Source organism: Oncorhynchus keta, chromosome 19, assembly GCF_023373465.1.
Source record: "Oncorhynchus keta strain PuntledgeMale-10-30-2019 chromosome 19, Oket_V2, whole genome shotgun sequence".
Lineage (NCBI taxonomy): Eukaryota > Metazoa > Chordata > Actinopteri > Salmoniformes > Salmonidae > Oncorhynchus > Oncorhynchus keta.
This window is the reverse complement of record NC_068439.1, coordinates 47,468,660-47,482,875: the sequence shown is the minus strand read 5'-3', so window position 1 is coordinate 47,482,875 and position 14,216 is coordinate 47,468,660. Positions and strand designations below refer to the sequence as shown.

General features: G+C 44.8%; 1 protein-coding gene across 1 annotated transcript in view; it reads left to right on the top strand.

Moving 5' to 3' along the window:
* The window catches only part of LOC118398384 (prospero homeobox protein 1-like), a 47,450-nt gene extending 38,904 nt beyond the window's left edge, over positions 1-8,546 (top strand). Inside the window, exon 5 of the mRNA XM_035793660.2 lies at positions 7,304-8,546. Within this exon, the coding sequence (XP_035649553.1) occupies positions 7,304-7,489 (186 nt within the window). The 3' untranslated portion in view covers positions 7,490-8,546. The remainder of the gene's footprint in view (positions 1-7,303) is intronic.
* The last annotated feature ends 5,670 nt before the right edge of the window (positions 8,547-14,216 follow it).

The window sequence follows — 14,216 nt, the reverse complement described above, 5'->3', positions numbered from 1 at the left end:
GAGGGGAGGGGATAAGAGGGATATGATTGCGGGGAATGGGGGGGGGGGTGAGGGATGAGGGAAACAGCGTCTTCGACACTGTCCTTTCCTTCACTCCCTGCCCTTGTTACACCTTGAGAAACACACAGATGACGCTAGCCCAGTGTTTTCTCCTACGAGGAAAAGCACACGATGCAGCAGCCAAATGCAGGAAGGCAGCAGCCCCTAAAGGCTTCAGCTAAGGCCCCAAGGCCACCTCCACCCTATCACTATCAGTACTACAAGGAGCGTATTTACACAGCTTTCAGGTTGGTTTCCCCTTCTCCTCTCTTTCCTTTTCTTTCTTTTTCTTTCATTTAATGTCCTTCTCTTCTCTCCTCTCCTCTTGGACTCTTCAGCCATGGCATTGTCTTATCAGCTAAAGTGGGGTGGCGGGAGACAGACAGGGAGGAAGGGGGAGGAATGGGCATTGGTTCTGTTTGCCCAAATTGACAGTGCAGTCCAAGAGTTTATCAAAGCCGTTGCAGATTATTGATTGATGTTTTGCTCAACAAAGATCTTATATTTCCTCAAAGTTACGATTCTGTTTCCCTGCTGAACAGTTTCCAACATCAACCATTCAGAATTTGAAGCTGGTAAAATGTTGAAAGAAATTGTGTTACGTTGTCAGAGCTCAACCTCCACAGAATTCCGTGTATAGTAAAATCAGCCAGAGCCCTCAGCCAGAGCGAAAGACATGGGAAGCGTTCCTACTCCCAGGCCGGATGCAGGTTAGGAATTACAGTGGCTTGCGAAAGTATTCACCCCTCTTGGCATTTTTCCTATTTTTTTGCCTTACAACCTGGAATTAAAATCGATTTTTGGGGGGGTTTGTATCATTTGATTTACACAACATGCCTACCACTTTGATGATGCTAAATATGTTTTATTGTGAATCAAACAAGAAATAAGACAACAAAACAGAAAACGTGAGAGTGCATAACTATTCACTCCCCCAAAATAAATACTTTATAGAGTATCCTTTTGCATCAATTACAGCTGACAGTCTCTTGGGGTATGTCTCTATAAGCTTGACACAACTTTCCACTGGGATTTTTGCCCATTCTTCAAGGCAAAACTGCTCCAGCTCCTTCAAGTTGGATGGGTTCCACTGGTGTACAGCAATCTTTAAGTCATACCACAGATTCTCAATTGGATTGAGGACTGGGCTTTGACTAGGCCATTCCAAGACATGTAAAGGTTTCCCCTTCAACCACTCGAGTGTTGCTTTAGCAGTATGCTTAGGGTCATTGTCCTGCTGGAAGGTGAACCTCCATCCCAGTCCCAAATCTCTGGAAGACTGAAACAGGTTTCCCTCAAGAATATCCCTGTATTCAGCACCATCCATCATTCCTTAAATTCTAACCAGTTTCCCAGTCCCTGCCGATGAAAAACATCCCCACAGCATGATGCTGCCACCACCATGCTTTACTGTGGGGATGTTGTTCTCTGGGTGATGAGAGGTGTTGGTTTTGTACCAGACATAGTGTTTTCCTTGATGGCAAAAATCTCTATTTTAGTCTCATCTGACCAGAGCATTTCTGCCATATGTTTGGGGAGTCTCCCACATGCCTTTTGGCAAACACCAAACATGTTTGCTTATTTTTAAATTTAAACAATAGCTTTATGGCCACTCTTCTGTAAAGCCCAGTCCTGTGGAGTGTGTGGCTTAAAGTGGTTCCATGGACAGATACTCCAATCTCCCCTGTGGAGCTTTGCAGCTCCTTCAGGGTTATCTTTGGTCTCTTTGATGCCTCTCTGATTAATGCCCTCCTTGCCTGGTCCGTGAGTATTGGTGGGCAGCCCTCTCTTGGCAGGTTTGTTGTGGTGCCATATTCTTTCCATTTTTTATAATGATTTAATGGTGCTCCGTGGGATGTTCAAAGTTTCTGATATTTTTTATAACTCAACCCTGATCTGTACTTCTCCACAACGGACTTGTTTGACGAGCTCCTTGGTCTTCATAGTGCTGCATGCTTTGTTGGTGCCCCTTGCTTCGTGGTGTTGCAGACTCTGGGGCCTTTCAGAAGAGGTGTATATATACTGAGATCATGTGACACTTATATTGCACACAGGTGAACTTTATTTCACTAATTATGTGACTTCTGAAGGTAATTGGTTGCATCAGATCTTATTTAGGGTCTTCATAGCAAAGGGGGTGAATACATACAGTGGGGAGAACAAGTATTTCATACACTGCCAATTTTGCAGGTTTTCCTACTTACAAAGCATGTAGAGGTCTGTAATTTTTGTTTATCATAGGTAAACTTCAACTGTGAGAGACGGAATCTAAAACAAAAATCCAGAAAATCACTATGCTTGATTTTTAAGTAATTTATTTGCATTTTATTGCATGACATAAGTATTTGATACATCAGAAAAGCAGAACTTAATATTTGGTACAGAAACCTTTTTTTTTGCAATTACAGAGATCATACGTTTCCTGTAGTTCTTGACCAGGTTTGCACACACTGCAGCAGGGATTTTGGCCCACTCCTCCATACAGACCTTCTCCAGATCCTTCAGGTTTCGGGGCTGTCGCTGGGCAATACTGACTTTCAGCTCCATCCAAAGATTTTCTATTGGGTTCAGGTCTGGAGACTGGCAAGGCCACTCCAGGACCTTGAGATGCTTCTTACGGAGCCACTCCTTAGTTGCCCTGGCTGTGTGTTTCGAGTCGTTGTCATACTGGAAGACCCAGCCACGACCCATCTTCAATGCTCTTACTGAGGGAAGGAGGTTGTTGGCCAAGATTTCACGATACATGGCCCCATCCATCCTCCCCTCAATACGATGCAGTCGTCCTGTCCCCTTTGCAGAAAAGCATCCCCAAAGAATGATGTTTCCCCCTCCAAGCTTCACGGTTGGGATGGTGTTCTTGGGGTTGTACTCATCCTTCTTCTTCCTCCAAACATGGCGAGTGGAGTTTAGACCAAAAAGCTCTATTTTTGTCTCATCAGACCACATGACCTTCTCCCATTCCTCCTCTGGATCATCCAGATGGTCATTGGCAAACTTCAGACGGGCCTGGACATGTGCTGGCTTGAGCAGGGGGACCTTGCGTGCGCTGCAGGATTTTAATCCATGACGGCGTAGTGTGTTACTAATGGTTTTCTTTGAGACTGTGGTCCCAGCTCTCTTCAGGTCATTGACCAGGTCCTGCCGTATAGTTCTGGGCTGATCCCTCACCTTCCTAATGATCATTGATGCCCCACGATGTGAGATCTTGCATGGAGCCCCAAACCTAGGGCGATTGACCGTCATCTTGAACTTCTTCCATTTTCTAATAATTCTCACCAAGCTGCTTGCCTATTGTCCTGTAGCCCATCCCAGCTATGTGCAGGTCTACAATTTTTACCCCTGATGTCCTTACACAGCTCTCTGGTCTTGGCCATTGTGGAGAGGTTGGAGTCTGTTTGATTGAGTGTGTGGACAGGTGTCTTTTATACAGATAACGAGTTCAAACAGGTGCAGTTAATACAGGTAATGAGTGGAGAACAGGAGGGTTTCTTAAAGAAAAACTAACAGGTCTGTGAGAGCCGGAATTCTTACTGGTTGGTAGGTGATCAAATACTTATGTCATGCAATAAAATGCAAATTAATTACTTAAAAATCATACAATGTGATTTTCTGGATTTTTGTTTTAGATTCCATCTCTCACAGTTGAAGTGTACCTATGATACAAATTAGACCTTTACATGCTTTGTAAGTAGGAAAACCTGCAAAATCGGCAGTGTATCAAATACTTGTTCTCGCCACTGTATGCACACACCAATTTTTTTTATTTCAATTCAGCAATATAAAATATTTTGTGTATGTCCATTACATGTCAAAATTCATTTAAATGACAGGTTGTAATGCAACAAAATAGGAAAAACACCAAGGAGGATGAATACTTTTACGAAGGCACTGTAACCCAGGGGAACTCAGAGCATGTGGGCTCTGTGTGTGGTGTGCTTCTTTCAAGGCTTGCCCAGCACACACAGTGCTTATCTTCTAGGTTCTCTTTTTGTTTGTCCAGCGCTGAGCAAATAGAAGGTGCAATACATCTCCTGACAGTTCCCAAAGGCAGGCATAAAACACGCTGGCCAAACAAACACTATACCCTGAGTCACCTGGAGGAGCTTTCTCAGGCTTTGCAGAACATAGATTCCCACCCCTTGAACAGTAGTGGATTTAGGCCCCCTGGCTGGCTACCTTTCTGCTGTTTATTTAAGCAGTCTTAAGACAGTCTGGATGATGTTGTGTGAATATCCCCCAGCAAGCAGTCTAGGAGCTGCCATTGTCCTCTGCCATATTTTATTACCCCTTCAGAAAAAGAGGAAATCCGATTCCCCCTTTCTGCAAGAGAGCTTATCCTGCTGTCTCAAAGCAAGCTGTCATGAGAGAGAGAGAAGGGGAAAGAGAGACAGAGAGAGAGAGAATGAGAGAGAGAATGAGAGAGGAAGGGGCGAGTAGGGGAGACAGAGGATGAATGAGAGTGATTCAATGCCTCATCTGTGCCGCTTGTCCATGGAACCCCCTCGTTTTCTCGTTTCAACCCCCCCATCCTCGGTAGGGGGGGTGATAGGTCCACTTCTCCTTCATCAATATTTTACTACCCTAACAGCAGGACTTGGGTTGGGTCATGGTGGGGGAGAGGTGGAGGGTGAGCGACATGCGTGTTGTGAGAGGGTACACAGCGTGATGAATGAATGCTGGGTAAAATATTACAACCTTTATTGTCGCCAAACAACACTCTGGCACTTTTTTTGTCCTTCCTTTCTCTGGCTCCCCCTCTCTCCTATTCTCCTACTCTCCTCCTCTCATATTGTGTTATACTGGGCAAGAGCAGTATAATATCACTTTACATGAAAGCTCTTGTTTTGGACACTCTCTCACTGCCCCCCCCATTCTGCTATCACCAACGCCTCTGGAACAAAGGTCCAACAGCTGACCCAAGGAAGGAGGGAGGACGGAGTGGGGGACACAACAGTTAGAGCTCTCTGCTGGCCACGACAAGCAGGCAGCTCGTAAACACACACACACACACACACACACACACACACACACACACACACACACACACACACACACACGATGACAGACAAAGGGCTCAGGGACAAGAATAACTCTCTCTCTCTCTCTCTCTCTCTCTCTCTCTCTCTCTCTCTCTCTCTCTCTCTCTCTCTCTCTCTCTCTCTCTCTCTCTCTCTCTCTCTCTCTCTCTCTCTCTCTCTCTCTCTCTCTCTCTCTCTCTCTCTCTCTCTCTCTCTCAGTCAAGAGGATCTGAAATACCAATACCCTTTTCTGCTTGACATTGCCTTCTCCTTGCAGTCAGCATTTTGCTGTCCTTATATAGTCAAAACGTCAGGAGAAATTCCCTGTAGGAATATTCTTAGTAATGCGGTACTGCCTGCCTGTTTGCCTGCCTACCAGTCTGGTGTCTATAGGGGACACAGTCACAGTCTCCTGCCATCCAGTTTATTGTGTCACTGTGTTTCACAGGTGACACCGGGCCAAACACTGATTTTTATTTTATTTTTTATTGTGTCGTAAAAGTGTTATCATATCAGTAAGATATGGTGTAGGTTGTATTGACTGCTGTTATCCCTAGATGGCACACATTTGCTGAATCTGCACACATATATTCATGCGCTGTATTTTTTCTCACTCTTTTCTCACACGTACACTTCCTTATTCACGACTCACCTTGTCACACAAAGAACAGTGGACATACACACATTCCTGCACACACACAAACACACACACACACTCCATTCATCACACTGAGGGTGGTGTTTGGTTGTGTGTGTGTGTGTGTGTGTGTGTCTGTATGTGTGGGTGTGGGTATCTGTGTGTTCCGGTGGCCACTAACCTTGCTGTGTCCTGACGCTCCTGATGAGTATCTGTAGGACACAGGAGGAGAGGAGCGGAGTGCTCACTGTCAGGCGTTTGGGTAAGCTGCCAGGTGTGTGTGTGTCTGCCCGCATGTCTGCCTGTGTGTGTGTATGTATGTGTGTGTGTGTGTGGCTGCAGAGGGAGGCAGGCAGAGAGACAGTCAGCATTAACCAAGCAGGTGACCCCTGAATCCTGCATTGCTTTGGGGTTTTGAGTGAAGGAGAGAGGTTCAGCCAAATAAACCAGGGCTGTGTGTGTGTGTGCATGTGTGTCTGTGTGTGCGTGCATACATGCGTACACACTCGTGTGTGTGTGCATGTGTGTCTCTCTCTCACAGTGTGAGGTGTGTCATCTACTTGGTTAAATCAGGTGTGTGTGTATGTGTGTGGACGTGCATGTGTGTGTGCTCCTTAACATGTGTATGTGTGCTGGCATGGGGTAAGGTGTCACAGATTTTCCAGGTTCTATGGTGTCAGTGAGCTTTGCTGTCATGGACACTAAAGAGCCTGTGTGTCTGTGTGTTCCCAAAGCATTTAGTACTACTTCCTCTTTTCAGGCTGTTGTGTGGGGTCATATTTACAGTACACTCATAAAGACGTCTTTCTGAAGCTGGGGAGCGGAGGGGGGAGGAGGAGGGTGGGATATAAACCTGAGAATTTGCAAGAAATAAGCCATTATAAGTCACAACACAAGTGTACTGTATATATCAATAGATTATTTTTAGGAAGTAGCGACTAAAGAGACAGGTGATACACAATGTTACAGAACACCACAGGGCTTCTCAATACAGCCACGAACTCAACCCTTTATTGTTGTGATAACGGTGTGTTACTGTAAACGATACAATACATGATATACAATACATTTTGATACGTTTTAATAATAGTATTACTAATGGAAGGTCTCTGATATTATAATATATTATTAGGTATTATATACTTAATTAAGCAATAAGGCTTGAGGGGGTGTGGTATATGGACAATATTCCACGGCTAAGGACTGTTCTTATGCTCGACGCAACACAGTGCCTGGGTACAGCCCTTGGCCGTGGTATTTTGGCCATATAACACAAAACTCAGAGGTGCCTTATTGCTATTATAAACTGGCTACTAACATAATTAGAACAGTAAAAATGAATATTTTTCCATACCGGTGGTATATGGTCTCATATACCACGGCTTTCAGCCAAACAGCATTCAGGGCTGGAACCACACAGTTTAGAAATATAAGTTTATATATATATATATATATATATATATATATATCTCTATAGTGTTACAGTTCATACATACATTCAATGTATGCGGCAGTCATCAGACCCACAACTATGGTGTTGCTATCACCATGCTCCAACTAACCATGCCATCAGGAGAACCTGAACTGTCTTCTGTCTGTGTTGGTGCAGGTTCCAGAGCTGTTCCTGGAGGTGGCTACAATTACGCTGCGTGAGTTCTTCAACGCCATTGTGGCAGGAAAAGACGTGGACCCATCCTGGAAAAAGGCCATCTACAAGGTGATCTGCAAGCTGGACAGCGAGGTGCCCGAGGTCTTTAAGTCGCCCAACTGTCTCCAGGAGCTCTTACACGAGTAACCTATCATGACCTGCCTTCACCCCCCCCCCCCACCCCCTGCCCAACACTTTTTTTGCTTTTCATGTTTTTATTTATTTATTTATTTTTATCTGATTTTCTTGCTTTTTTTGAATGTATGAAGTATGAAGTTTCATTCCTCCCAATCTGAGGCCTACTGGGCTGTCCAAGTTATCTAGCTATTGTGTTGTTGTTATTATTATTATTATTATTATTATTATTATTATTAATTTCATCATGACTATGATTATTATTATTATTTTTTTATGATTCTATCTGAATATACTTTTATCCTATTGAGCAAGGGTGTCAAACTCATTTGATGGAAGGCCTATTGTCTGTTTTTTCTTCTTTTTTCTTTCATTTAAGCCCTAGACAACCAGTTGTGGGGAGTTCCTTACTAATTAGTGACCTTAATTCATCAATCAAGTACAAGGGAGGGGCAAAGACCCGCAGATACTCGGCCCTCCATGGATTGAGTTTGACACATGCTATTTGGTGGTTGGACTGTGTGAAACCTGATCTATCTGCCCTGATGTACTAGAAACACTAAATAGGGGTCCTCACTATGCCCAGACAAGGGCTTCCCACGACCCTGTACCCTACCTACTCTAAGAATGACCCTACAATGCTAGTGAGGTCACCAATAGATTTTGGCCCACTACACTACGAAAGGGGAGAGGGGTCCTCAATAGGCTCTCCCCACTATGCGAGGTGACTCCCCAATAGGTGCCCAATACAATGGATATCCCATGGAGGACACTACACTACACTTTATTAACTACTGAACTATACTGGAATACTAGTACTGGTCTGTATTGGTATACTGGAACTGGACTGGTATCAGTCATCTACTGAGCTCGACCTTGATACTTTAAAGTGTGCTTTCTGTGATTAGGACATTGTGTTTATTGGGTGTATATTATTAATATTATTTTTCCTGTTGTTATTGTTGTTTTTATTATTATTATTTGTCATCATTGCTTGATACAGATTGGCACTTCCAGATTTGTCCCTTGACAACGTTACAGAAAATAAATTATTATTATTGTTCCAAAAGAGTATAAATTCTCTACATATAATTACTTTGCTCTCAGCAATTTGGGCAAAAACCTCTTGCTCATTTTCATATTCCCCATCCCTCCTCTTTCTGTTTGTATAGGTCCAAGTTTTGTTTGAACTTCTCTGCTGAAGTTCACGCACACACACACACACACACACACACACACACACACACACACACACACACACACACACACACACACACACACACACACACACACACACACACACACAACACAACACAAACACATACACATACAGTAGACATAAACACACAGTATACATAAACACACACATAGAAACATGCAGCTTATGACCTTTTGGTATTAAGACAGACCAGTTACTGCTTGAGTTTATGACTTATTGTTTCAAGGCTGAATTTCCACATTTACTCCAGCATTGAAGTATCAAGAGTACATGTTATCTTCATACATTTATGGGCCAATCACTAAGGACTACATCATTAATTAATTCATTCATACATACATTACCAGTCAAAAGGTTGGACACACCTACTCAGTCAAGAGTTTTTCTTTATTTTTACTATTTTCTACATTGTACAATAATAGTGAAGACATCACAGCTATGAAATTACACATATGGGATCATGTAGTAACCAAAAAAGTGTTGATAATGAGAGCTTTGCACACTCTTGGCATTCCCTGAACCAGCTTCACCTGGAATGCTTTTCCAACAGTCTTGAAGGAGTTCCCACATATGCTGAGCACTTGTTGGCTGGTTTTCCTTCACTCTGTGGTCCAACTCATCCCAAACCATCTCATTTTGGTTGAGGTCGGGTCTAAGGCACTGCATCTCAAATCAAATCAAATTTGTCACATGCGCCAAATACAACAGGTGTCGACATTACAGTGAAATGCTTACTTACAAGCCCTTAACCAACAATGCAGTTTTTTAAAGTGTTAAGTAAAATATAAATAAGAAAAATATTATTAAATAGCAGCACTAAAATAACAGTAGCGAGGCTACTATATACAGGGGGTACTGGTACAGAGTCAATGAGTAGGGGCACAGGTTAGTCGAGGTAATTGAGGTAAAATGTAGGTAGAGGTCAAGTGACTATGCATAGATAATAAACAGAGAATAGCAGCAGTGTAAAAGTGTGTGTGCAGACTAAAGTGTGCGTGCAGACTAATGCAAATTAGCTGTTCAGAAGTCTTAGAGCTTGGGGTTAGAAGTTGTAGAGGTCCTGGATGGCAGGAAGCTTGACCCCAGTGATGTACTGGGCTGTACGCACTACCCTCTGTAGTGCCTCTGCAGTTGCCATACCAGGCAGTGATGCAAACAGTCAGGATTCTCTCAATGGTGCAGCTGTAGAACTTTTTAAGGATCTGAGGATCCATTCCAAATCTTTTCAGTCTCCTGAGGGGGAATATACTTTGTCAAGCCCACTTCATGACTGTCTTGGTGTGTTTGGACCATGATAGTTTTTGGTGATGTGGACACCAAGGAACTTGAAGCTCTCAACCTGCTCCACTACAGCCCCGTCGATGAGAATAGGGGTGTGCTCAATCCTCCTTTTCCTGTAGTCCAATGGTGGTTTTGGAGTCGTGAACAGAGTGAACAGGGAGTACAGCATGGGACTGAGCACGCACCCCTGAGGGACTCCTGTGTTGAGAATCAGCGTGGCAGATGTGTTGTCACCTACCCTTACCACCTTGTGGGCGACCCGTCAGAAAGTCCAGGATCCAGTTGCAGAGGGAGGTGTTTAGTCCCAGGGTCCTAGCTTAGTGATGAGATTTGAGGGCACTTATGGTGTTGAACGCTGAACTGTAGTCAATGAATAGCATTCTCATTTATGTGTTCCTTTTGTCCAGGTGAGAAAGGGCAGTGTGGAGTGCAAGATTGCATCATCTGTGGATCTGTTGGGACGATATGCAAATTGGAAAGGGTCTAGGGTTTCTGGGATAATGGTGTTTATGTGAGCCATGACCAGACATTCAAAGCACTTCATGGCTACAGATGTGAGTGCTACGGGTCGTTAGTCATTTAGGCAGGTAAACTTAGTGTTCTTGGGCACACGGACTATGGTGGTCTGCTTGAAACATGTTGGTATTACAGACTCAGTCAGGGACAGGTTGAAAAAGTCAGGGATGACACTTGCCAGTTAGTCAGTGCATGCTTGGAGCAAACGTCCTGGTAATCTCAATGTTAGAGGTGTCACTACAGACCACGGTTTGATCCCCGGCTGTATCACAACCGGCCATGATTGGTAGTCAATAGGGCGGCACACAATTGGCCCAGCATCGTCCGGATTAGGGAGGGTTTAGTACAAATAAAGAAAAACCCTGAAATGAGTAGGTGTGTCCAAACTCTTGACTGGTACTATACATAGTTTACGATAGTGTGTGGATAAAATGGAAGGTATAAATGTTTTCTTTAACAGTCCTATGAGGTAACAGGAGCTACTTACTGCTACTTCAAATCAAATCCAATTTTATTTGTCACATACACATGGTTAGCAGATGTTAATGCGAGTGTAGCGAAATGCTTGTGCTTCTAGTTCCGACAATGCAGTAATAACCAACAAGTAATCTAACTAACAATTCCTAAACTACTGTCTTATACACAGTGTAAGGGGATAAAGAATATGTACATAAGGATATATGAATGAGTGATGGTACAGAGCAGCATAGGCAAGATACAGTAGATGGTATTGAGTACAGTATATACATATGAGATGAGTATGTAAACAAAGTGGCATAGTTAAAGTGGCTAGTGATACGTCTATTACATAAGGATGCAGTCGATGAGATAGAGTACAGTATATACGTATGCATATGAGATGAATAATGTAGGGTAAGTAACATTATATAAGGTAGCATTGTTTAAAGTGGCTAGTGATATATTTACATCCTTTCCCATCAATTCCCATTATTAAAGTGGCTGGAGTTGAGTCAGTGTCAGTGTGTTGGCAGCAGCCACTCAATGTTAGTGGTGGCTGTTTAACAGTCTGATGGCCTTGAGATAGAAGCTGTTTTTCAGTCTCTCGGTCCCAGCTTTGATGCACCTGTACTGACCTCATCCTTCTGGATGATAGCGGGGTGAACAGGCAGTGGCTCTGGTGGTTGATGTCCTTGATGATCTTTATGGCCTTCCTGTAACATCGGGTGGTGTAGGTGTCCTGGAGGGGAGGTAGTTTGCCCCAGGTGATGCGTTGTGCAGACCTCACTACCCTCTGGAGAGCCTTACGGTTGAGGGCGGAGCAGTTGCCGTACCAGGCGGTGAAACAGCCCGCCAGGATGCTCTCAATTGTGCATCTGTAGAAGTTTGTGAGTGCTTTTGGTGACAAGCCGAATTTCTTCAGCCTCCTGAGGTTGAAGAGGCGCTGCTGCGCCTTCTTCATGATGCTGCCTGTGTGAGTGGACCAATTCAGTTTGTCTGTGATGTGTATGCCGAGGAACTTAAAACTTGCTACCCTCTCCACTACTGTTCCATCGATGTGGATAGGGGGGGTGTTCCCTCTGCTGTTTCCTGAAGTCCACAATCATCTCCTTAGTTTTGTTGACGTTGAGTGTGAGGTTATTTTCCTGACACCACACTCCGAGGGCCCTCACCTCCTCCCTGTAGGCCGTCTCGTCGTTGTTGGTAATCAAGCATACCACTGTTGTGTCGTCCGCAAACTTGATGATTGAGTTGGAGGCGTGCGTGGCCACGCAGTCGTGGGTGAACAGGGAGTACAGGAGAGGGCTCAGAACGCACCCTTGTGGGGCCCCAGTGTTGAGGATCAGCGGGGAGGAGATGTTGTTACCTACCCTCACCACCTGGGGGCGGCCCGTCAGGAAGTCCAGTACCCAGTTGCACAGGGCGGGGTCGAGACCCAGGGTCTCGAGCTTGATGACGAGCTTGGAGGGTACTATGGTGTTGAATGCCGAGCTGTAGTCGATGAACAGCATTCTCACATAGGTATTCCTCTTGTCCAGATGGGTTAGGGCAGTGTGCAGTGTGGTTGAGATTGCATCGTCTGTGGACCTATTTGGGCGGTAAGCAAATTGGAGTGGGTCTAGGGTGTCAGGTAGGGTGGAGGTGATATGGTCCTTGACTAGTCTCTCAAAGCACTTCATGATGACGGAAGTGAGTGCTACGGGCGGTAGTCGTTTAGCTCAGTTACCTTAGCTTTCTTGGGAACAGGAACAATGGTGGCCCTCTTGAAGCATGTGGGAACAGCGGACTGGTATAGGGATTGATTGAATATGTCCGTAAACACACCGGCCAGCTGGTCTTCGCATGCTCTGAGGGCGCGGCTGGGGATGCCGTCTGGGCCTGCAGCCTTGCGAGGGTTAACACGTTTAAATGTCTTACTCACCACGGCTGCAGTGAAGGAGAGACCGCATGTTTTCGTTGCAGGCCGTGTCAGTGGCACTGTATTGTCCTCAAAGCGGGCAAAAAGTTATTTAGTCTGCCTGGGAGCAAGACATCCTGGTCCGTGACTGGGCTGGATTTCTTCCTGTAGTCCGTGATTGACTGTAGACCCTGCCACATGCCTCTTGTGTCTGAGCCGTTGAATTGAGATTCTACTTTGTCTCTGTACTGACGCTTAGCTTGTTTGATAGCCTTGCGGAGGGAATAGCTGCACTGTTTGTATTCGGTCATGTTACCAGACACCTTGCCCTGATTAAAAGCAGTGGTTCGCGCTTTCAGTTTCTCGCGAATGCTGCCATCAATCCACGGTTTCTGGTTAGGGAATGTTTTAATCGTTGCTATGGGAACGACATCTTCAACGCACGTTCTAATGAACTCGCACACCGAATCAGCGTATTCGTCAATGTTGTTATCTGACGCAATACGAAACATATCCCAGTCCACGTGATGGAAGCAGTCTTGGAGTGTGGAGTCAGCTTGGTCGGACCAGCGTTGGACAGACCTCAGCGTGGGAGCCTCTAGTTTTAGTTTCTGTCTGTAGGCAGGGAGTCTTGTTTTCAGATTAGCCTTGGTAAAATCCCCAGCTACAATGAATGCAGCCTCCGGATAAATGGTTTCCAGTTTGCAAAGAGTTAAATAAAGTTTGTCCAGAGCCATCGATGTGTCTGCTTGGGGGATATATACGGCTGTGATTATAATCGAAGAGAATTCTCTTGGTAGATAATGCGGTCTACATTTGATTGTGAGGAATTCTAAATCAGGTGAACAGAAGGATTTGAGTTCCTGTATGTTTCTTTCATCACACCATGTCTCGTTAGCCATAAGGCATACGCCCCGCCCCTCATCTCACCAGAAAGGTGTTTGTTTCTGTCGGCGCGATGCGTGGAGAAACCCGTTGGCTGCACCGCTTCGGATAGCGTCTCTCCAGTGAGCCATGTTTCCGTGAAGCACAGAACGTTACAGTCTCTGATGTCCCTCTGGAATGCTACCCTTGCTCGGATTTCATCAACCTTGTTGTCAAGAGACTGGACATTGGCAAGAAGAATGCTAGGGAGTGGTGCACGGTGTGCCCGTCTCCGGAGTCTGACCAGAAGACCGCCTCGTTTCCCTATTTTTCGGAGTCGTTTTTTTGGGTCGCTGCATGCGATCCATTCCGTTGTCCTGTTTGTAAGGCAGAACACAGGATACGTGTCGCGAAAAAAATGTTCTTGGTCGTACTGATGGTGAGTTGACGCTGATCTTATATTCAGTAGTTCTTCTCGACTGTATGTAATGAAACCTAGGATG